Source organism: Phyllobates terribilis, unplaced genomic scaffold (genome assembly GCF_046119375.1).
Source record: "Phyllobates terribilis strain yellow unplaced genomic scaffold, ASM4611937v1 Scaffold_13__5_contigs__length_258822181, whole genome shotgun sequence".
In the NCBI taxonomy this organism is placed as follows: domain Eukaryota; kingdom Metazoa; phylum Chordata; class Amphibia; order Anura; family Dendrobatidae; genus Phyllobates; species Phyllobates terribilis.
The window spans coordinates 155,990,453-156,016,044 of record NW_027362773.1 but is presented as its reverse complement, the minus strand read 5'-3'; the positions used below and the strand labels follow the sequence as shown (position 1 = coordinate 156,016,044).

The following is a 25,592-nucleotide window of genomic DNA, read 5'->3' as shown; positions in this document are numbered from 1 at the left end:
GCCTGGTGCGCACAGAGCCGTGATCAGAGGACAGGTCCGGGCTGCAGAGATTACACCGTGTTCTGCCGGAGTGCGGTGTCTGCTGAGCAGATGCTAAATTCTTGTAAGATCAATAGTCAGTCAGCCCACACTACTAATTATGAGTAATTATGCATAGCAGTACAGGGAGAAATCAGCGCAGCATTCAGACTGGTGACAACGACGGAGGAGGTGGGGGGGGGGTGAAGGGAAAAAAAATTTAATTCAATGGGTGAATAACAGAGCCAAAAATAAAAAGAGATGTTTAATTGGGAAGAGAAAACAGCAGAGAGGCAAAAAAGACAGAGGGCAGAAATCATGAGGAAATCAGGGCAGGCACGATATAATGGGCAGCTCCTCTCTAAATTTAAAGTGAACCTGCTTTTAGCTACAGGGCACAATTGCCCTACGGTCACAGACCCCTGAAGTTGTAAATGTAGCTGGTAAGTGCTGGTCAAATATTCAATCAGGCCTGTAGTATGATCAGGGGGTAGGGGACCGGCCCATCCTCTTCTCTGGGTGGAACTTCGCTGCTGCACTTTACCTGTAGTGTAAGTTTGTAAAGAGGAAACTATGGACCGGAGGACCACACTAAAAATACAAAAAAACAAAGGGGTTGATGAATTCCATTAATTTTAGATGCAAAGAACAGGGAATAACCTCAACACTCAAAAAAACAAGAATAATTGTGAATTTGTATTCACCAGGACCATGGTGCAAGGTTTCACCCTACAGGAGCAGTTGAACATAATTGCACACTTCTTCACGTCTTTAAAGTAGCAGGGAAATGAATGAGATTTGTAAAAGCTCATTCAGACGTCATGTTTTTTATTGCTTTTTTGTTGCAGAATCTCATAATTTTACAGCTTTTCTTCTTCTTTTGAGGCTTAGCAGCGCAAAAACGCACATTTTAAAGTGGAACTATAACTGTGTTTTTTTGGCAATTGCTTTTTTTCTCCTACGGAAAAAAATGCTGCAAAATCGCTGCATGTGACATAACCTGTAAATTATCTTTTTTAGAGTTCTTCGTTTTTTGTTGAGAAATTTTATGGACCTGGAAGGAGGTGAGTTGCTTGTGCTACTACTTTCTTGTATAAATCTATGAATGCAGAAATGTGTTTGTTTGATCAAAAGTAAGATTAGAAGTGGAAGATGAAACGATTCACCAATAAGTGGCTTTGAGCAATGCGTCAGTATAATAAATCTGATGACGTGCTGTTCAGCCACCTGACCACTGCAGCCAATCACAGTCTGCAGCGGTCTGGTGCACTGGGGGTATTACCACTGCCTGACTGTGTGAATCTGACTGTGGTCCAAAATGGATTCAGGAGGTGCCAATAGGGAAGTATGACTGAGTATGTTTTTTTTTTTTTTTGCATATCCCATCCCCTAGGCAAAGTTTTATTTTGCCCAGACAACCCTCTAATTGCAAAGTTGCTTATTTTTCTAAAACACTTTGCAGTTTTAAGTAATACAATTCTGTCTGCCTGCAGTCACCACTAGGGGGAGCTAACTGAACACGGAGTTACTATTGGGTACAATGCAGTAAGCTCCTTTGCTCCCACTAGTGGTGACCCCAGGCAGACAGTGTTGAGGTTTGGTATAATAATAATTGAATGCCAATAACTATACAATAATGTTAAGAAATTAATCAGTGCACAATTTTAAACTTATTAAAAAAAAATAATAAATGCAAAAGTTGGCATTCACTTTAGGTGAACTCTCTTTGTAATAAATTATTGTTACAAAGCAGCTAAAATCTCCTGACTTCCACTTCTGACACATAAACAATGTAAACCCAATAGCTCCACTGACAACCTAATATCACAAAATGGTACCCCATAAAAATCAACTGCATCGGGGGGCGTGACCGGAAGTCCACATGGGAAGATGTGGGTGAGGAGAGCTCCCTACCCCAGGACTTAAAATCACACTTTCAACATTAGCACCTCGCCCACCATGGGGAAAAAACGGCAGCCCAAGACCCCCAAGGGCCCAGAGGCACCGACACCGTTGACGGCTTCTTTAGACAGGAGGCCCGGGAAACCTCTCCACCGTCCCCGCCATACAGCAGCACTGACATGCCGACAGATCACCCGGATCCCGATTGCAACCTGCCTGTCACTCACCAGAAGGTCATTGAGCCTCACTACAGCCAGAGGAGCGGCCCGCAGACCAGTCCGGAGGAAAGCTGCCCTCCAGAGACTGAGGAGCGACATGGTGAATCCTCGCTGCGCTCGTCCATCAAGATGGCGCGGGACGCCATAGCTTCGCCCTCCTTCTTCCTCGGATCTCCCGCCTGTAACATGGAGCAGGCAGGGGGAGAGCAGAGAGACTGGCGGGGATGGAGCCTGCCGCAGCGCTCCGAGGGACTGGATCCGGCTGCTGCACCCTCACATGCCGACTGGATGGAGAAGTCAGAGGTGAGAAGGGACCCCCCACCCCCTCCTCCCCCCCGCTATCTAATTGATCTCCACCCAGACATGGAATCTAATGGGGAAGCCGAGGGGGGCTCTGGGGGAAATCCCTGCTGGGCCTATAGCTCAAATACCTCAAATAGCAGCCCCAGGATACGAGAGTGCTACCCCCCTGGCCATGCTACTGCTGTGAACCGTGCCTCATCATCTGAACCCAGACCACCATTGCTCTCCTCAGCTGCCCCCAGTCTGTCAGGGGAAGCCCATCCTTTGCATCAGCAGGAGAGGGCTTTCCTGGATCCCCCCAGGCCACAGAGAGGACCTAAAGCCCCTAAACTGACTCCCCAACACTGGCATGCTTCCAAGGACGGAGAGGTTGGCACAGAGGCTATTACTCCGCAGCATGAGTCCCTCTTAGACATTGTTCATATTTGTGATCTTACACCCCCTCTTCAAGCCACTAATTCCTCCACCCCAATGCAACCCCCTCGGGATTGGTGGGCATACATTCAAAATCTCCCCACAAAAAAGGACTTTCAAAATCTTGTTCAAGAAGTAAAAAACGCCCGTGTACCCCACCTGATGAAGACGGCTTAGACCATTGAAACGCGTTGTGGCAGTAGTATTGGAGGAAGAATAAAGGTCGGTTGCCATCTATTAAATTGTCCAGTATTCCTTTGGCGCTCCCTGAGACCGATGCACCATTGTTTACATGTGAAATATCTCCATACGGAGCCAAAGCGGCAGGAGCAGCCGGGCATATTTGGATGTTTGAGGACCTGCGGTTATCCAGCCTCCGGGTTAAACTACTGAGGACCTGCGGTGATGTGGTATTTGGTCCGGTAGGATCGTGTGACCACTTGAGGAGCATGGAGTTGTGAGGCAAACACCGACAGGACGGTACTACAAATAGAGGTGACCCGGAGCCTCATTAAATCACACGCTTAATCTTGGTTGTGTAGACGTACACAACCATCAGAGGTGAGTGCACTGGTATTTTTTAATTATATGAATAGCCCTGTGAGTCTACACATGCGCCCTTTCTTTTTTTTTCGCATATTTCTACAAGAGACCCATTTGACTAACACTGGAACATTTAAATTTGCACAAAACTGGTTTCCCCGAGCTTACTCGGCATCCTCACAATCGAAAAAGGCAGGGGTAGCTGTCCTGATTTCCCGGCACTGTAGACTCCAGATCCTGACTACTTGTCTAGACCCACTAGGGCGATACATAATACTTATGGGAGACACTGACGGTATCCAGGTTCTCTTATGCAATATATACGCCACTAATACCGGTCAGATATCCTTCCTCACTTCTGTCCTGAATAAACTCAATCCTGACCGGAATTGCATGCACATTATTGGAGGGGATTTTAATCTTGCTTTTTCTGATAACTCTGACAGACTCTACATTCGATCCACCCCTGACTCACATCGGAGAAGTGTACACGACTCGTTGCAATTCCGGAGATTACTACGTAAACACGGACTCTACGACCTGTGGAGGGTAGATAACCCGACAGCTAGGCAACTTACATTCTACTCCCACCCTCATCAGTCCCATGGTCGAATAGACTACTTTTTTGGTAACGTGATGACGCTACGATTCCTGAAGCGGGCGACTATAGGGACTATCTCTTGGTGTGATCACGCTCCCCTGACGATGGATCTTGAGATCTCATCCACCCGGACGGAACTTACACACTGGCGGTTTAACGAATCCCTTCTGACAAATAACATGACGAATGACATCCTGAAGACATCCCTTTTACATTATTTTGCTGAAAATGCACCTACGGCCCCTTCACTCACTTCTCTGTGGGAAGCGCATAAAGCAGTTTTCAGGGGGGAGTGCTTAGCGCTATCCTCCCTTCTGAAAAAAGATGCTAAACTGCAACACTCTGTCTATGAAGCTAAGCTTAAATCCGCCGAAGTCAAACTCATTGCGCGACCCAACCTCAGAGACCTGAAGGAAGTGATAGACCTCAGAACTAAATTGAAAGACCTGTCCCTGAGAAAGGTGGAAAAGCTCCTACGCTTCTCCCGTCAAAAGTACTATGAATATGGGAACAAAGCTCATACTATTTTAGCGAGACAGTTAAAGGAAAAAGCGTACACGAATGCCCCATATGGTATCAGAAACTCCCAGGGACTCATAAACTACGACCCTGACGGGATGGCTCGTGCCTTCTACGATTACTATTCTGCCCTTTATTCCTTGCCTCCTACTATACCTCCTTCCTCTCCTCCTGCAGACGTTTTCTTAGAAGACTTTTTGACCTCATGCCGTCTCCCTAAACTCCCCCCTGACGCACTGTTAGATTTCAATAGATTAGTTTCGACTGAGGAGATTGAAGAAACGATTAAAAATCTACCTACCTCTAAAACCCCCGGACCGGATGGTCTCCCGTATTTATATTATAAAACCTATGTGTCCCTACTCTCACAACATATGGCTGCTTTATTTAACAGTTTTCTAAAGGGAGGTCCAATCCCCGCCGCTATGCTCCACTCCTATATCACGGTAATCCCCAAAGAAGGCAAGGACCCTGTGGAGTGTTCGAGCTACCGGCCTATCAGTCTTTTTAATTCTGACCTTAAGATCTTTACAAAAATCCTGGCGGAGAGATTGAATCCCGCAGTTAATTCATAAAGATTAGGTGGGTTTCGTGCGTTTCCGTCAGGCAGGAGATAACACGAGACGCATTCTGGATTTGATAGATGTAGTGAATAGAAGAGGTGACGAGGCACTTCTTCTAGGCCTAGACGCAGAGAAGGCCTTCGATAGGCTGGATTGGACGTTTATGTTTTCTACCCTACGCCATTTTGGCCTGTCAGGGCCCTTTGTTACCGCCCTTACGGCTCTCTACTCTTGTCCTGAAGAACTGTCCGTTTGCCTCATGCCCACTCCCAACGTCTCCTCATACGTAATGGGACTCGCCAGGGATGTCCTCTCTCCCCTTTACTCTATGTACTCCGCATTGAACCCCTGGCAGCCCAGATCCGTATTAACCCAGACAGCACGGGGATCCGGATTGGGAGTAAAGACTTTAAAATTACCCTCTTTGCTGACGACGTTATGCTGTCCCTGACGAACCCCTCAATATCTCTCCCTAATCTGCAAAAGACACTTGATGTCTACTCTAAACTGTCTGGATATAAAATAAACTCGGGAAAGACTGAAGCTTTACCGCTTAACATCACGGAACAGAGACTCACTTGCCTACAGCAATCATATAGATTTGCCTGGGGTTTGTCCTCCATTAAATACTTGAGTATACGTATCACCCCTAGATATGGAGAAATGTTCAAGGCAAACTTCCCCCCATTAATTAGAGATACCGAGAGACGCCTTAAACAATGGTCCTCTTTACCAATCTCATTCCTGGGAAAAATAGCCTCAATTAAAATGTCTATATTGCCCAGATTCTTATACCTATTTGAAACTATCCCAGTTAAAATACCTATGGGTACGCTTAAAAGAATCCAATGCATGCTATTAAGATTTATTTGGCATTCTGGCCGCCACCGTATTCCTAGATCGGTACTATGTGCCCCTAAAACGCAAGGAGGACTAAATTGCCCTGATATTGTTAAATACTACTACGCGACCAACTTGCGCCATATCCCCTCCTGGTCAAAACTTCTCGCCTACAATAAATGGACGGAAATTGAAAAGCTGTGGTTGGCCCCTTACCACCCGGCGTCCCTGATATGGGGTCCACCTAATGACATACCCACAACAGCACTTTTAGGCCCTATGGCATTCACCAGGGAGATTGGAGATCCTCGAGGATGAAATTTCAGCTAGCGCCCCATACATCCTTCCTGACCCCATTCCTGTATAATCCACATCTACCACATCTCTTCTCAGCAGGAATGGTTGCTACCTGGGCAAATGCAGGTCTTTTCTGTTTTAAGGATCTGGTGGACCCTCTGACCAGGAAATTTAAACTTTTTACTGATCTAGCCGATAAATACAAACTACCACGAACCTTATTCTATCCATACAAGCAGATAATCCACTATTTCAGATCTAATTTTGGCCCACCTGAATCCCTCACCCCATCTAGATTTGAACAGTTATGCGCCGGCGTCCCCTCGACCAAAGGACTAATCTCAGACATATATTCTATTTTGCAAGCCCCGACCCCATTACTTAATGTGCAACACTCCTACATGTCCAGATGGGAAAGCTGGCTAGGCCATACGCTAACTACCCAACAATGGCAAATGATTTGGTCTCGGGCCTACAAATCCTCTGTCAACACCCTTTATAAAGAAAACCAGATAAAGATCTTGATGCACTGGTACCATACTCCAGAACTACTTCACAAAATGAATCATACCATCCCAGATGGTTGCTGGAGATGTGGTGCCAATGGGGCATCCCTTTTCCACATATTCTGGTCATGTCCAGGGATAATGAGCTATTGGGAAAAAGTGGAGCAGTTGCTAAATGACGTCCTTGGGGTTTATATACCCCTAGACCCACATATATACATGCTGAACCTCCCCCCTAGAGGACTAGAAAAATAAAAAAGTAAATTATTATTGCATTTACTGACGGCTGCTAAATGTCTGATCCCGTTATTCTGGCAAAAACCCATTGCTCCCACGATATCGGACCTTCACACTAGAATAAGCGACATCCACCTTATGGAAAAAATGACTGCAAACCTACGCAACACTGGAGATGGTTTCGAAAAAATATGGGGATTATGGGACCTGTTTAGAGAACGCTTCCGCTTATAACCCTTCCATGTTTGGAAGTTCACTACTAGGACTCTCACTAACCTGTAACAATGACAGGTATTGTATACTTGTGAGGAATATTCACCGTGCCATGTGGAACTTTGTTTACATCCTACGTTTCATTTCAAGACCGAAGAGAGAACTCTAGAGTTATATATTTACTCCCTTTACTGTTACGGTTTATTTTCCATGTCATTGTCTCTCCACTCTGACTGTACTTCATTTGTTTGCAAAATGAATGACAATGTATTTTTTTAATTTTTTTATGAAAAATGTTTAATAAACACAAAGTTGAAACAAAAATCAACTGCACCAATAATGCAGAGACCACGACGCAACAAATAAAAAGAACTACCTCCAACTTCCCATCTATAAGAAAGTCTCAGGCGCTGGAATCAAACAGTCTCAAGTGCAATAACTAGGAAGACACTAGCAAAACATTTACATACAATTTTAATATATGTCAGGACAAACAAGGGCGCAGCATCACCAAATTATCACTTGGAAAATAAAAAGTTTTGCACAACAAATCGATAAACTGCTATAAATGGGGAACCGGAGATCAGAAAGCAAAGGGCTACTTGTCACAGGCTAGCGAATGTTACTATTGTATACCAATAAAAACAGGCATAAAGTACAAAGTAAATGAGAAATACACATAACGGGAAGCAAAATCTATAGAATGGATCACTTTTGCTCATTTACCCAAAAGTTGCCGTTTGCCCCGTAAGCTGCATGCTGCTCCTCCCCGGCAGTAAAACTCCATGCAAATGAAACATAGGTTAACAATCAATAATCAGGGGAAGGGGGCATCCTTAGAGCCCTCTATCTAATGGAAAAACAGGTCAGTTTGTGCCCATTATAGCATGTCACTGCTACAGCTAAATGGTGGGCTCAGAAGACCCCAGTTCTCCCAGCATTTGAGGGTTCCAGAGGATACATGGCCTATCCGATCCAGTGTACATAATATTCTCTTGATAGGCGATACATTTTTCTTGTCAGATTTCCCCATAAATAACATCACCGAGGAAAATACAATCCAAAAATTTGCAAAATTAAAACACAATTAACATGTCTTACCTGGAAGCATCAAAACTGTCATAGGAACCAACAGTGTAGTGTCGAAACAATTTTTTCGTCCTGTCTGTCCGCGTTTCTTGAAAAGGAAAAAGGAAAATTCTGAAACCAATTAACATCATTATCTTGTCACATTTCATATTGTAATTATATGGATACAAACATATCTCGTTATATGTCTCCGATCTTTCTCATATCTATCGTCTATCTGTATCTATCAATCTAGAATCCTATATCTACCTCTCTCATATCTCTATCCATGTCATATCCGTCTCGCTAACATTGATCTCTCTTACATCTATCTATCTATCTATCTATCTATCTATCTATCTATCTATCTATCTATCTATCCTCTCTCACATCTGTCTATCTACAGTATTTATTTGTTTCTAACATCTAGGATATAAAACAAGAACAGTGTAATGCATCTAATTCTGCAGTCATTTTTACGCTGTTTCTAGAATTGCATTGTAGGACAGTTTTATGATAACTTTTTTTCCCATTGTAATGGGGAAAAGTCAGCAACAAAATGTGACGCACGGTGCAATAAAACATTACACGTCCTAAAAGCGGAGCTCTGCTTCCTTGTAAATGGCAAAACACTGCACCCTTCCTATATGGTCTGAATATAAGCAGCTAATGAAGGATTTTCACCTCCTCAACATATACATGACCCCAGGGCAGGAAAAAAACAACAATCCGTAGAATCTAGTTATTTGTCTTGAGTGTCCAGTAATTAACATTTATTATGTCCTTTGCCCGATTAAATTAACGAGCAATCAATGTAATACATTAAACACAGCGAATATTCAGAGATGATGCATCTGGTCCTGCAGTCGGCACATGACTCCCCTATTGATTTCCTATATGTATCATTCCACCAAACTACAAGCAATCTACTGAAACCCTTTGAGCTAATTAACGAGCAAAAAAAATTAATTACAAAATCGCCTTTTCCAGGTCCGCATGGTAAATGTCTGTGTTCGGTTTGGTGCCAGATAAAATTAAAATCTGTCACAGTCCAGTGTTTTGTCACAGAACCAAATCGGCAGCAAAGACCAAGAGAAAAGTGACAGAAAGCAATAAAATAAATACTATGTGTTAAAGGGAACCTGACAGATTGTTTTTACATAAGGAAGTAATGGTACAGCCTAAATAAAACGGCAGCTTTCATTGTAGCAATCGAATGCACCACTTATGACATATCTATGTTAAATATAACTTATTCTGTATATTTATTTATACAGGACTTCTTACCAGATGTGATACTTTAAAGAACAAATCAAAATAATTCTTATAAAAAAAAAATATAGAGGTTTATTCGATTGTCCATAATAGTTGAAGTAGTTACAAAGAAATTGTCCATTTGGGTTACGGTAAGCTAAAGTAACACGTCTCAGCGGCTTACCCAGGATATTGTACACACAAGTCTCTGTGTGTGTTCAAGCCCAAAATGCTATATGGTCAGGAACATGTGTCAAGCCTTTATCCATCTTTCCCGGGATCCTGACTGGTAGGTTGCACCTGTCTGTGTTGAGCACATGTCCGGGCCTACATGTCAGCTGCTTAGTGTACAGACCCTGGCGTCAGTGTAAAGTGGCAAGCAACCCCCCTGTGTCTCACATGGGTTATATATATCAACAATTTTCTAAGTAAATCTATTTCAAAAGGTGCTATTGACATGAAATTCTCACCAGATGTCAGTAACAGCCCATCCAATCCACACAGGCAAAAAAAATCAAACCATAGATGTCCATAAATTAAGTTGTGTAATATTGACAAATAACACAAGGAAAAAGTATTGAACACGCTTACTGAAATTTTATTAATACCTTGTACAAAGACTTTTGTTGGTGATGAAGCTTCAAGTCATCTCCTATATGGAGAAACTAGTCGCAGGCATTGCTCAGATGTAATTTTGTCCCATTCTTCCACACAAACACTCTTCACCTCCTGAAGGTCCCGTGGGCTCCTTCTAAGAATTCTGAGCTTTAGTTCCTTCCATACATTTTCTGTAGGATTCAGGTGAGGTGATCGGCTCGGCCAGTCTAGCAGCTTTATTTTCTTTCTCTGAAACCAAGAAGAGTTTTCTTGGCTGTGTGTTTGCGCTCATTGTCTTTCTGAAATGTGCACCCTCATTTCATCTTCATTATCTTGGTAGATGGCAGCAGATTTTTATCAAGAATGTCTCGGTACATTTATCCATTCAGACGTCCTTCAATTATATGAAGTTTGCAGGGGCCGAATGCTGAAAGACAGCCCGTCACCATGATGTTCCCACCACCAAACTTCACTGTTGGTATGGTGTTTAGGAGGTGATAGGCAGTGCCTTTTGGCCTGCAAACATGGTGTGTATTATGGGATCTAAAGAGTTACATTTTTGTCTCATCTGAGCAGAGTTTATTCTCCCAGTATTTCATAGGCTTGTCTAAATGTTGTTGAGCAAACTTTAAACGTGTTTGAACATTCTTTTTAATCAGCAATGAAGTCTTGCATGGTGAGCATGCATACAGGGCATGGAGGTTGATTGCATTACTTTTTATTTTCTTTGAAACAATTATACCTGCTGATTCAAGGTCTTTCAGTAGCTCGCCACAGGTGGTTCTTCGCGATTGTACAATTCTTCTGACAATAATTTTTCTTTTCTGTCTGAAATCTTGGTGGGAGCACCTGGTCGTGGCTGGTTTGTAGTGAAATGTCCTTTCCACTTCCGGATTATGACCCCAACAGTGTTCACTGGAACCTACAGTAGTTTAGAACTTCTTCTGTAACCAATGCAACCAGTATGTTTTGCAACAATAAGGTTGAAAAGGTCCTGAGACAGCTCACTGGTTTTATTCATCATGAGATGTGAGATCATAAGATGTTTCTTGTGTGGCACCTTGGTAATGAGACACCTTTTATAAGCCTTTAGTGAAATCAACTGATATTTTTGACTAAGTGGCAGGATTGCTTTCTAATTACTGATAGATTTAAGATAGTTTCATGACTTTGTCTTTTTTGCCCCTCTCTTTCTTCATGTGTTCAATACTTTTTCTCTGTGTCCTTTCTCATTATTACATGTAACTTAATTTATGGACATCTATGGTTTGGTTTCTTTGCCTCTGTGGATCGGATGGGTTGTTACAGACATCTGGTGAGAATTTCATGTCAATAGCACCTTTAGAAATACATTTACTTAAATATTGAACACGTCACCAATTTTCTATTTCATCCACTGTATGTACACAATGATTCCACCTGCAGAATAGTGAGCGCAGCTCTGGAGTATAATACAGGATGTAACTCAGGATCAGTAATGTAATGTATGTACTCAGTGACTGCACTAGCAGAATAGTGAGTGCAGCTCTGGAGTATAATACAGGATATAACTCAGGATCAGTAATGTAATGTATGTACACAGTGACTGCACCAGCAGAATAGTGAGTGCAGCTCTGGGGTATAATACAGGAGGTAACTCAGGATCAGTAATGTAATGTATGTACACAGTGACTGCACCAGCAGAATAGTGAGTGCAGCTCTGGAGTATAATACAGGATATAACTCAGGATCAGTAATGTAATGTATGTACACAGTGACTGCACCAGCAGAATAGTGAGTGCAGCTCTGGAGTATAATACAGGATGTAACTCAGGATCAGTAATGTAATGTATGTACACAGTGACTGTACCAGCAGAATAGTGAGTGCTGCTCTGGAGTATAATACAGGATGTAACTCAGGATCAGTAATGTAATGTATGTACACAGTGACTGCACTAGCAGAATAGTGAGTGCAGCTCTGGAGTATAATACAGGATGTAACTCAGGATCAGTAATTTAATGTATGTACACAGTGACTGCACTAGCAGAATAGTGAGTGCAGCTCTGGAGTATAATACAGGATATAACTCAGGATCAGTAATGTAATGTATGTACACAGTGACTGCACCAGCAGAATAGTGAGTGCAGCTCTGGAGTATAATACAGGATGTAACTCAGGATCAGTACAGGATCAGTAATGTATGTACACAGTGACTGCACCAGCAGAATAATGAGTGCAGCTGTGGAGTATAATACAGGATGTAACTCAGGATCATTATAGGAGCAGTAATGTAATGTATTCACACAGTGACTGCACCAGCAGAATAGTGAGTGCAGCTCTGGAGTATAATACAGGAGGTAACTCAGGATCAGTAATGTAATGTATGTACACAGTGACTGCACCAGCAGAATAGTGAGTGCAGCTCTGGAGTATAATACAGGAGGTAACTCAGGATCAGTAATGTAATGTATGTACACAGTGACTGCACCAGCAGAATAGTGAGTGCAGCTCTGGAGTATAATACAGGAGGTAACTCAGGATCAGTAATGTAATGTATGTACACAGTGACTGCACCAGCAGAATAGTGAGTGCAGCTCTGGAGTATAATACAGGATGTAACTCAGGATCAGTAATGTAATGTATGTACACAGTGACTGTACCAGCAGAATAGTGAGTGCTGCTCTGGAGTATAATACAGGATGTAACTCGGGATCAGTAATGTAATGTATGTACACAGTGACTGCACTAGCAGAATAGTGAGTGCAGCTCTGGAGTATAATACAGGATGTAACTCAGGATCAGTAATTTAATGTATGTACACAGTGACTGCACTAGCAGAATAGTGAGTGCAGCTCTGGAGTATAATACAGGATATAACTCAGGATCAGTAATGTAATGTATGTACACAGTGACTGCACCAGCAGAATAGTGAGTGCAGCTCTGGAGTATAATACAGGATGTAACTCAGGATCAGTAATTTAATGTATGTACACAGTGACTGCACTAGCAGAATAGTGAGTGCAGCTCTGGAGCATAATACAGGATATAACTCAGGATCAGTAATGTAATGTATGTACACAGTGACTGCACCAGCAGAATAGTGAGTGCAGCTCTGGAGTATAATACAGGATGTAACTCAGGATCAGTACAGGATCAGTAATGTATGTACACAGTGACTGCACCAGCAGAATAATGAGTGCAGCTCTGGAGTATAATACAGGAGGTAACTCAGGATCATTATAGGAGCAGTAATGTAATGTATTCATACAGTGAGTGCACCAGCAGAATAGTGAGTGCAGCTCTGGAGTATAATACAGGAGGTAACTCAGGATCAGTAATGTAATGTATGTACACAGTGACTGCACCAGCAGAATAGTGAGTGCAGCTCTGGAGTATAATACAGGAGGTAACTCAGGATCAGTAATGTAATGTATGTACACAGTGCCTGCACCAGCAGAATAGTGAGTGCAGCTCTGGAGTATAATACAGGAGGTAACTCAGGATCAGTAATGTAATGTATGTACACAGTGCCTGCACCAGCAGAATAGTGAGTGCAGCTCTGGAGTATAATACAGGAGGTAACTCAGGATCAGTAATGTAATGTATGTACACAGTGCCTGCACCAGCTGAATAGTAAGCGCATTGACGTGACCCAGGTAAAGTGACAATGCATGACAAGCAGGCGGCAAACTGCATGGGGACAGAACAACTGTTAATACTATTGTTCTGCCTTAAGTTTGCATATTGTCAGCAGGACGTCCCCTGGTTACATGATGATTCAATGGCCCAAATAAACAATCCAATTAGCTGAGGAATGAGCTTGCTTGTTGACTAATTGGTGGCATGTTTACACCAGCCAATAATCAAGAAGGAGCCCTCGTATTAACGCTCGTTCAGCCAATCAACCCATGCAAATATGAAATAGCTTTGGAGTAAGGGCGAGAGCTAAACTTTTCAAGTTAATGTCGACAATAGATAGAAATATTTCCTTTACTTTAAATAATAAAAAAAGTGAATTTTACAAGAGCAAAAACAAAAGCCTAGTACTTGATTGAAGAGTCTACCTTCATAACTGTTTTGTATCTATTCTTTTGAGGATTTGCTTGAGCTTTTTTTTTTAATAAGAAGGAAAAAACAGCAGTATGCTCCAGGTGTTGCCCTTTTTTTTTTTAACTTTAAACAAAAACAATAATAATTTTGTATGCCAGTCTTAATGACATGTGCGCTGGAGTAAGATGTGCTAAACTCCTTGAGAGGTGCCCATCCCTTACTAAATTTGGTTAATCTTTCATGCTCCACTGCAAGGAATGTACGCCTGGTTGCTGGCCCACTGATGGAAGGCTGGGGTCCACACACAACTAAAAAGAAATAATATATATGGAGCCAACATATTCCGCAGCACTTTACAATAAGCAGAGACAGGTACAGACAATAAAAACAATACAACGTAACACATACAGGTGCATCTCACTAAATTAGAATATCATCAAAAAGTTAATTTATTTCAGTTCTTCAATACAAAAAGTGAAGCTCATACATTATATAGAGTCATTACACACAGAGGGATCTATTATATAGAGTCATTACACACAGAGGGATCTATTATATAGAGTCATTACACACAGAGTGATCTATTATATAGAGTCATTACACACAGAGGGATCTATTATATAGAGTCATTACACACAGAGTGATCTATTATATAGAGTCATTACACACAGAGGGATCTATTATATAGAGTCATTACACACAGGGATCTATTATATAGAGTCATTACACGCAGAGGGATCTATTATATAGAGTCATTACACACAGAGTGATCTATTATATAGAGTCATTACACACAGAGGGATCTATTATATAGAGGCATTACACACAGAGGGATCTATTATATAGAGTCATTACACGCAGAGGGATCTATTATATAGAGTCATTACACACAGAGTGATCTATTATATAGAGTCATTACACACAGAGGGATCTATTATATAGAGTCATTACACACAGAGGGATCTATTATATAGAGTCATTACACACAGAGGGATCTATTATATAGAGTCATTACACACAGAGGGATCTATTATATAGAGTCATTACACGCAGAGGGATCTATTATATAGAGTCATTACACACAGAGGGATCTATTATATAGAGTCATTACACACAGAGGGATCTATTATATAGAGTCATTACACACAGAGTGATCTATTATATAGAGTCATTACACACAGAGTGATCTATTATATAGAGTCATTACACACAGAGGGATCTATTATATAGAGTCATTACACACAGAGGGATCTATTATATAGAGTCATTACACACAGAGGGATCTATTATATAGAGTCATTACACACAGAGGGATCTATTATATAGAGTCATTACACACAGAGTGATCTATTATATAGAGTCATTACACACAGAGGGATCTATTATATAGAGTCATTACACACAGAGTGATCTATTATATAGAGTCATTACACACAGAGGGATCTATTATATAGAGTCATTACACACAGGGATCTATTATATAGAGTCATTACACGCAGAGGGATCTATTATATAGAGTCATTACACACAGAGTGATCTATTATATAGAGTCATTACACACAGAGGGATCTATTATATAGAGGCATTACACACAGAGGGATCTATTATATAGAGTCATTACACGCAGAGGGATCTATTATATAGAGTCATTACACACAGAGTGATCTATTATATAGAGTCATTACACAATAGAGGGATCTATTATATAGAGTCATTACACGAAGAGGGATCTATTATATAGAGTCATTACACACAGAGAGATCTATTATATAGAGTCATTACACACAGAGTGATCTATTATATAGAGTCATTACACACAGAGGGATCTATTATATAGAGGCATTACACACAGAGGGATCTATTATATAGAGTCATTACACACAGAGGGATCTATTATATAGAGTCATTACACACAGAGTGATCTATTATATAGAGTCATTACACACAGAGGGATCTATTATATAGAGTCATTACACACAGAGTGATCTATTATATAGAGTCATTACACACAGAGGGATCTATTATATAGAGTCATTACACACAGGGATCTATTATATAGAGTCATTACACGCAGAGGGATCTATTATATAGAGTCATTACACACAGAGTGATCTATTATATAGAGTCATTACACACAGAGGGATCTATTATATAGAGGCATTACACACAGAGGGATCTATTATATAGAGTCATTACACGCAGAGGGATCTATTATATAGAGTCATTACACACAGAGTGATCTATTATATAGAGTCATTACACACAGAGGGATCTATTATATAGAGTCATTACACAATAGAGGGATCTATTATATAGAGTCATTACACGAAGAGGGATCTATTATATAGAGTCATTACACACAGAGAGATCTATTATATAGAGTCATTACACACAGAGTGATCTATTATATAGAGTCATTACACACAGAGGGATCTATTATATAGAGGCATTACACACAGAGGGATCTATTATATAGAGTCATTACACACAGAGGGATCTATTATATAGAGTCATTACACACAGAGGGATCTATTATATAGAGTCATTACACACAGAGGGATCTATTATATAGAGGCATTACACGCAGAGGGATCTATTATATAGAGTCATTACACACAGAGGGATCTATTATATAGAGTCATTACACACAGAGTGATCTATTATATAGAGTCATTACACACAGAGGGATCTATTATATAGAGTCATTACACACAGGGATCTATTATATAGAGTCATTACACGCAGAGGGATCTATTATATAGAGTCATTACACACAGAGTGATCTATTATATAGAGTCATTACACACAGAGGGATCTATTATATAGAGGCATTACACACAGAGGGATCTATTATATAGAGTCATTACACGCAGAGGGATCTATTATATAGAGTCATTACACACAGAGTGATCTATTATATAGAGTCATTACACACAGAGGGATCTATTATATAGAGTCATTACACAATAGAGGGATCTATTATATAGAGTCATTACACGAAGAGGGATCTATTATATAGAGTCATTACACACAGAGAGATCTATTATATAGAGTCATTACACACAGAGTGATCTATTATATAGAGTCATTACACACAGAGGGATCTATTATATAGAGGCATTACACACAGAGGGATCTATTATATAGAGTCATTACACACAGAGGGATCTATTATATAGAGTCATTACACGCAGAGGGATCTATTATATAGAGTCATTACACACAGAGGGATCTATTATATAGAGTCATTACACACAGAGGGATCTATTATATAGAGTCATTACACACAGAGCGATCTATTATATAGAGTCATTACACACAGAGGGATCTATTATATAGAGTCATTACACACAGAGGGATCTATTATATAGAGTCATTACACACAGAGGGATCTATTTCACGTGTTTATTTCTGGTAATGTTGATGATTAAGGCTTACAGCCAATGAAAACACAAAAGTCATTATCTCAGTAAATTAGAATACTTCATAACAACAGCTTGAAAAATTATTTTAAAATCCGAAATGTTGTCCTACTGAAATGTCTGTTCAGTAAATGCCTCAATACTTGGTCGGCTCCTTGTGCATCAATTACTGCATCAATGCGGCAATGTGGCATGGAGGCGATCAGCCTGTGGCATGGAGGGATCAGCCTGTGGCATGGAGGGATCAGCCTGTGGCACTGCTGAGGGGTTATGGAAGCCCAGGTGGCTTTGATAGCAGCCTTCAGCTCGTCTGCATTGTTGGGTCTGGGGTCTCATCTTCCTCTTGACAATACCCCATAGATTCTCTATAATAGATTCTCTATGGGGTTAAGGTCAGGCGAGTTTGCTGCCAATCAAGCACAGTGATACTGTTGTGTGTAAACCAGGTATTGGTACTTTTGACAGTGTGGACAGGGGCCAAGTCCTGCTGGAGAATGACATTTCCATTTCCATAAAGCTTGTCGGCAGAGGGAAGCATGAAGTGCTGTACAATGTCCTGGTAGACGGCTGCGCTGACTTTGGTCTTGATAAAGCACAGTGGACCTCCACCAGCAGATGACATGGCCCCCCAAACCATCACTGATTGTGGAGACTTCACACTAGACCTCCAGCAGCTTGGATTGTGGCCTCTGCACTCTTCCTCCAGACTCTGGGACCTTGTGGAGTGTGTCAATGACTGCCTTCTGGACATCTGTCAAGTCAGCACTCTTCCCCATGATTGTGGAGCCTACTGAAACAGACTAAAGGACCTTTTTAAACACTTAGGAAGCCTTTGCAGGTGTTTTTTGCTAATTATTCTAACTTACTGAGATAATGACTTTTGTGTTTTCATTGGCTGTAAGTCATAATCATCAACATTAACAGAAATAAACACTTGAAATAGATCACTCTGTGTGTAATGACTCTATATAATAGATCCCTCTGTGTGTAATGACTCTATATAATAGATCCCTCTGTGTGTAATGACTCTATATAATAGATCCCTCTGTGTGTAATGACTCTATATAATAGATCCCTCTGCGTGTAATGACTCTATATAATAGATCCCTCTGTGTGTAATGACTCTATATAATAGATCGCTCTGTGTGTAATGACTCTATATAATATATGAGTTTCACTTTTTGTATTGAAGAACTGAAATAAATTTACTTTTTGATGATATTCTAATTTAGTGAGATGCACCTGTAGCTCAGCAGTTATAGGAGGAATGAGGACCCTGCTCACAAGCTTACAATCTATAAAAAAATATTGGGGGCACAATAGGTAGAACGTGCTGTTATGTCTGGTCCAGCCATCATTATAATAATAAGGGTTTTCTTATAAGGCTGCACGATGCGGTCATCAGTCAGGATCTGTCTGAGTGCAGTTACTGTGTGCTATTGGGTGCATGGAGGATATGGAGACAGATGAATAGGGGGGAGCAGATTATGATTAACATTTAGAAGGAGGGAACAGGGGAGAGTTAGGTTAGTGACTAGAGGGGATAGGCTTGTCTAAACAGATGTGTTTTTAAAGCACACTTAAAAATATGGGGGCTAGATATTAGTTGGATAGTTTAGGGTAGTGTATTCCAGAACACTGGAGCAGCACGAGAGAAGTCTTGGAGACGGAGGTGTGAGGTTCGGATTATGGAGGATGTTAGTCTTACACTGTGTGCAGAATTATTAGGCAAATGCGTATTTTGATCCCATGATACTTTTTATACATGTCGTCCTACTCCAAGCTGCATATTCTTGAGAGCCAACTACCAATTAAGTAAATCTGGTGATGTGCATCTCTGTAATGAGGAGGGGTGTTGACTAATGACATCAATACCCTATATAAGGTGTGCTTAATTATTAGGCAACTTCCTTTCCTTTGGCAAAATGGGTCAGAAGAGAGATTTGACGGGCTCTGAAACGTCCAAAATTGTGAGATGTCTTGCAGAGGGATGCAGCAGTCTTGAAATTTCCAAACTTTTGAAGCGTGATCACCGAACAATCAAGCGTTTCATGGCAAATAGCCAACAAGGTCGCAAGAAGCGTGTTGGCCAAAAAAGGCGCAAAATAACTGCCCATGAATTGAGGAAAATCAAGCGTGAAGCTGCCAAGATGCCATTCGCCACCAGTTTTGCCATATTTCAGAGCTGCAACGTTACTGGAGTATCAAAAAGCACAAGGTGTGCGATACTCAGGGACATGGCCAAGGTAAGGAAGGCTGAAAAACCACCACCTATGAACAAGAAACATAAGATAAAACATCAAGAATGGGCCAAGAAATATCTAAAGACTGATTTTTCAAAGGTTTTATGGACTGATGAAATGAGAGTGACTCTTGATGGGCCAGATGGATGGGCCAGAGGCTGGATCAGTAAAGGGCAGAGAGCTCCACTCCGACTCAGACGCCAGCAAGGTGGAGGTGGGGTACTGGTATGGGCTGGTATCATCAAAGATGAACTTGTGGGACCTTTTCGGGTTGGGGATGGAGTGAAGCCCAACTCCCAGACCTACTACCAGTTTCTGGAAGACAACTTCTTCAAGCAGTGGTACAGGAAGAAGTCGGTATCGTTCAAGAAAAACATGATTTTCATGCAGGACAATGCGCCATCACATGCATCCAACTACTCCACAGCATGGCTGGCCAGTAAAGGTCTAAAAGAAGAAAAAATAATGACATGGCCCCCTTGTTCACCTGATCTGAACCGCATAGAGAACCTGTGGTCCATCATAAAATGTGAGATCTACAGGGAGGAAAAACAGTACACCTCTCGGAACAGTGTCTGGGAGGCTGTGGTGGCTGCTGCACGCAATGTTGATCGAAAACAGATCAAGCAACTGACAGAATCTATGGATGGAGGCTGCTGAGTGTCATCATAAAGAAAGGTGGCTATATTCATCACTAATTTTTTTGGTTTTTGGTTTTGCATGTCAGAAATGTTTATTTCTAAATTTTGTGCACTGATCTTGGTTTACCTGGTGAAAATAAACAAGTGAGATGGGATTATATTTGGTTTCTATTAAGTTGCCTAATAATTCTGCACAGTAATAGTTACCTGCACAAACAGATATCCTCCTAAGATAGCCAAATCTAAAAAAAAAACCACTCCAACTTCCAAAAATATTAAGCTTGGATATTTATGAGTCTTTTCGGTTGATTGAGAACATAGTTGTTGATCAATAATAAAAATAATCCTCTAAAATACAACTTGCCTAATAATTCTGCACACAGTGTAGATCAGTTGCAGAACGAAGGTCAGAAGGAGGGTGTTAGAAATGAGGGATGACGTATAGGGTGGTGCAGAACTGTGGAGAGCTTTGTGGGTGAGAGATAAGTTTGTATTGTATTCTGTGGTGAATGGGTAACTAGTGTAATGACTGGCACAAGCTGGAGGCATCGGTGAAGCGGCTGTAGAGAAATATGACCCTGGCTGCCGCATTCAGGACGGATTGGAGAAAGTTAAGTTAGAGGGAGACCGATCAGTAAAGAGTTGCAGTAGTCCAGACGAGAATAAATAAGAGCGACAGTAAGTGTTTTTGCATTTCAGAGGTGAGAAAAGGCAAAATCCAGGGCTGCAGCTGATCCCAGACTTCCTCTTCGTGTTCAGTTTGTCCGAAGGTGGGGCCACTGACGCCAGCGCTGATTGGGTGATGGGCATCACGAGTTATTCCACCGCATCACAGCCCCAGGACCGAGAGAGCTGACATCGCTGGAACGGAGTCAGCACGGGAGGGGAGTATAGACTTTTTTAATTTTATTGAGGCTGAACATTTAGTTTAAGAAAGGGTTGTCCTAGTAGTGGACAACCCCTTCAAGATGCAGGTAACATGAGCGAGTGAGTGACTGGATATAGGGAATAAAGGAAAGTTCGGAGTCAAATATGATCCTAAGACAGCAAGTGTGCCTCTTGGGAGTTATGGTTGAACCACCCAAGTAAATAGCAATATTGGGTACAGGTAGGTAGTAGAGGGAGGAAACAGGAGAAGTTCTGTTTTGGAGAGATTCAGTTTTAGATAGAGGGAGGACATAGTGTTAGAGACAGACAAATCTCTAGTATTTTGCATTAAGGTGGGGGTGATGTCAGGAGATGATGTGTACTGTATAATTGGTGTCATCAGCATAGAGATGATACTGGAAACCAAATGCATCAAAACAGCTTAAGAAAACATGTGTTCTTACAAAATCGTGCCAAAAATCACTTGCAATTTTTTTTTTTTTTTTATTAGAAACTTTATCTGGCTTTTTCAGCCTCAAAAATCCACATCACCATATTTGCAACACAATGCATACAATGCAATTGTGCTGTGTTTTTTTTCCCCACAATTATCTAAAATTGTGGTACAAATCGTTGCATTTTTACTTGATTTTTGAAGTTACAGATAACCGATGCATTTTTTGCAGTGAAAATATGCAGCGTGATTGCATCCAGGCCGAATAAAACAGAGTTTACTCTATAAGGAATTTGATCTCCAGCTTCCATACAAAAATAAAGACTGAGTTTTCTCTGCTTTGGCTGCTCGTGTTCATCTATCAGGCTTTTCACATGTCCCACATAAATATTAAAATGCTCTACCGAAATAAGTGTTTTCCATTCACAAAATGGATTAAAGTCTATTGATCTGTATATCAATCATGCTGCTTCCGTTTTTCAATGTGACCGTCTCATGTAGGTTAATTTCCTCTCTATAAGACCGCCCAATCATTCCTGATCTGTAATCCCGCTGTCATGTATCATCCTCTCACCAGACATATGACAATGTATCAGTTTTGTTCTGAGTGTTACTTTTATATCGCTACTTTGTTCTTCCGGCAAATGACACATTTTGCCACAGCATTTGCCCTAATTCTTCAAATTTCCAAGCTTCGCTTGGATAAGACCCTTACGGACCGCTCATGTACATGCCATTATTGTCTTTCAGTGGCCTATAATTATGTACCAAAGCCTTTAATTACCAAACGGGAAGGGATGCATGAGGCTGCGGATTGAAAGCACAGCCCCTTCATTTCCCAAAAAATGAGAGATTTCAATAGCAAATTCAGAAAAAAAAAGGCAGACAAAAAAAAAATGCTAAAAAAATTACAGAATTCTAATAAGACGGTCCAGTACAATAAATCTGGAATGTGTAAATATGCAAAGGAAATGCACATTTCTTTTAGTTTGCTACTAAACGCACGTTTTTGTCTTTTAATTTTCTATTGTGCACGACAAAAAAACAACAACAACCCCCTACAAGGAAACGCCTACATAATAACTGTATGTACATCCCTTTATTGTTACTCTTCAGCAGCTTGCTGCACTTCTGGATTGCAGGACTTGCTGAGACTGGTAGTTCTACAGAGGCAGAACAATCAAAAGATAGGAATATATATTTGCTGGCTGCCCCCAATGACCACCATTAACCCACTCAAGACATTTAGCAGAGAAATTAAGAGGGTATAAAGTCCAGCAGAACCCCCACTACATGTGCGGTTCACAAAAAGAGCCGGCGGTTGACACAGACACACTCCCCGGTGCTAGTGCAACCACATGTACTGCTCCTTAGATCGATGCACTTACTAAAGTGTGCACAGAGAATGACAGCATCAGACATATAAAGATATAACCTATTTACCCAATCTCCAGTGCTGCTGACAGCTGTCTGTCTACTCCGTTCATTATAAATAGGGATTTCATTCACTCAAGGAAAATCAGTAGTGAATTAACCAGCAAACACAAAAGGTGCAAAACAAAAACACCATACAAAAAAAAGGAAACTAAACATATAGGATCTAGGTAAAATAGATACAGAATATGACTATGCACAGAAAACCTGCAAAGTGCATAAAATGATAAGTAATAAAAAAAAATATATATATACAAAAACAATAAATAAAAATAATTACAAAATTAGTAAATCCCCTCACACTTTCCTCTCTGTATATTGTCTACAAAAAATACATCAGACACACAGACACGTCCTACAGTACCTCCAAAATGCACTTTCTTCTTGAATTTGGAACTGTCTGCCATAGTTTCCAAGCTAGATGTGACCATCTCACACGGAGATGTCGGGACCACACATTCCGAGGGATCCCCTCTTCCCTGCCGCTCCTCACATCACTTCATCAATTATATTCCCACATTCTGCTGATTAAACTTTGTAAGTCCTGTAATATCCACACGGGCAAACGGAAAAAAACAGGCTCGTGTTCCTTTTGTTTTGTTTTTTTTTGCAAAACAGAATTAAAAAAAATACAAAAAGATACAAAAATGAACAATGCTAAAAAGTCAGCAGAGCACATGAGGTGCACGATTCCTTTTTTTTTTTTTTTTTTTTTTTCTCTCCTTTTTTTCGGGACAGGAAGGGGAATAAAAAGAGCCACGGAAGGAGGAATGTGTTATTTTACACAAGTTGTAAGCTCAGAATAAGGACCACATCTCTCTGTGCCCACACTCTAGCAACGGGTTCTTTCTCTGCTGTGTGTTACCATGGAAATGCATCAGTCACTAATCGAAATAAGTGCGGGTGAAGGACGCCTGAAAACCTGGAGCAATTACGCATGCCATTAGAGAGGATAAGAAAATGATTCAATCCCTCTATTAGTTACATGGCAGAGCGTGCACTTTGTTGTATATATATATATATATATATATATATATATATATATATATATATATATATTTTTTTACAAACAGACAATGATCAATGCAAATATTTTTTTTCTGGACCCTGCCCTTGTTGTTTGCAATTTTTGACCATGATGACATAAGAACTAGTGATCTTGTGACCAGAATTATCTTGTGGAAGAATTAATCCTTTCCATTGCAAATCATGACCCAAAGTGGACAGCAGCAGACCAGAAATTTTGATCCTTCACCTGACCCAACCACGCAGTATGGAAGATGTACTAACGCAGCCTGAGTGGTACAACTGCTGTAGCAATCGTCCACCGCCTGCAAAGTATTGTGCAAGAGTCCAAATACTTAGAATAGAACCCATGCATTATACTAAACGGGTGGTACCTTTCCTCCCAGCATCTAAGAGTATGTTCACACTACATTTCTGCTACAACATGGTTCCACCTGAACCCCAGAAAAAAAAATGGAATTTGGTCATACCTCTCGATGGAACCACAGGCTTTAATTATCAAACGGATAATAAAACTTTTAGACGGCAACTTTAGACTCTGTTTGAGCTTTTATTTCTGGCTGCATCCATCTTTGAAGTACAAAAACAATAGTGTAGTCTTGTGAGATATTTTATTTCAGATTTCGAAAAAATAAAAGCTCAAAAGATAAATTTTTAGACTCAATTTGATAATAAATCAGTTCTGGAACAGAGTCACAAATGTGACCAAAATGACTGTACCCTAAGACTGGTCAGGTGAACGATCAAAAGTGGAGGTGCGCTTTAAAGAAAAAGTTCTCGTTGCTATGGTAAACTTAAAGCGTAGCTTTTTAGTAATTTGTTTTTCAATAATTTTTATTAAGTTTTATAAATAACTTTAATAATTTGTGACCCTGTTGTAGCCCTGATGACTCGCGGAGGTCAGAGTCCTGAGAACTCCACCGACCTCTGAAATGACTAAAAAGATCAATGTCTTCCACTTTTTGTAATCAGGCCGACAATTCCTCATCGATGATAAGGTTGTCTGTGCGCTTTTGTGATTAGAATAAGACTGAGCGGCTTCTAAATGCAGATGAATAACTCTACAAACGGAGTATATCTAAGCATCGTCCATCTTCGGACGGGTTTACGTCACATGCATTTAAATAGTGTAACTTCTACCAAGGTGACGGCTTTCTATGCCGGGCAAAGATCCATTGTTCAGCTCAGAGAAAGTCACAGGAACAGAGCAACTTCTACGGGAAAAAAGGGGCAGACTTCTGTGTGAGCCAGAGAACTGCAGCTTTCCAGGCTTCATGTAGCCGGTTATTAAAATGTTTGGATACTTTCCTGATTTTTTTTAACATAGTATTAAGTTCTACCATGTTATTTTACAACATTAAAAAAGAGATGTCATTTACCTT

At 40.8% G+C, this 25,592-nt stretch overlaps 1 protein-coding gene across 12 annotated transcripts in view; it reads right to left on the bottom strand.

Moving 5' to 3' along the window:
• SHANK2 (SH3 and multiple ankyrin repeat domains 2) overlaps positions 1-25,592 on the bottom strand; it is a 693,215-nt gene that overhangs the window by 176,300 nt on the left and 491,323 nt on the right. For 11 of the 12 annotated variants that reach the window (XM_073658796.1, XM_073658795.1, XM_073658798.1 and 8 more), the window contains one exon: positions 8,276-8,351. In XM_073658796.1, coding sequence (XP_073514897.1) covers positions 8,276-8,351 — 76 coding nt within the window. Of the gene's footprint in view, positions 1-8,275; positions 8,352-23,548; positions 24,068-25,592 lie in introns of those variants that run through there. The other variant, XM_073658806.1, reaches the window with a different exon arrangement.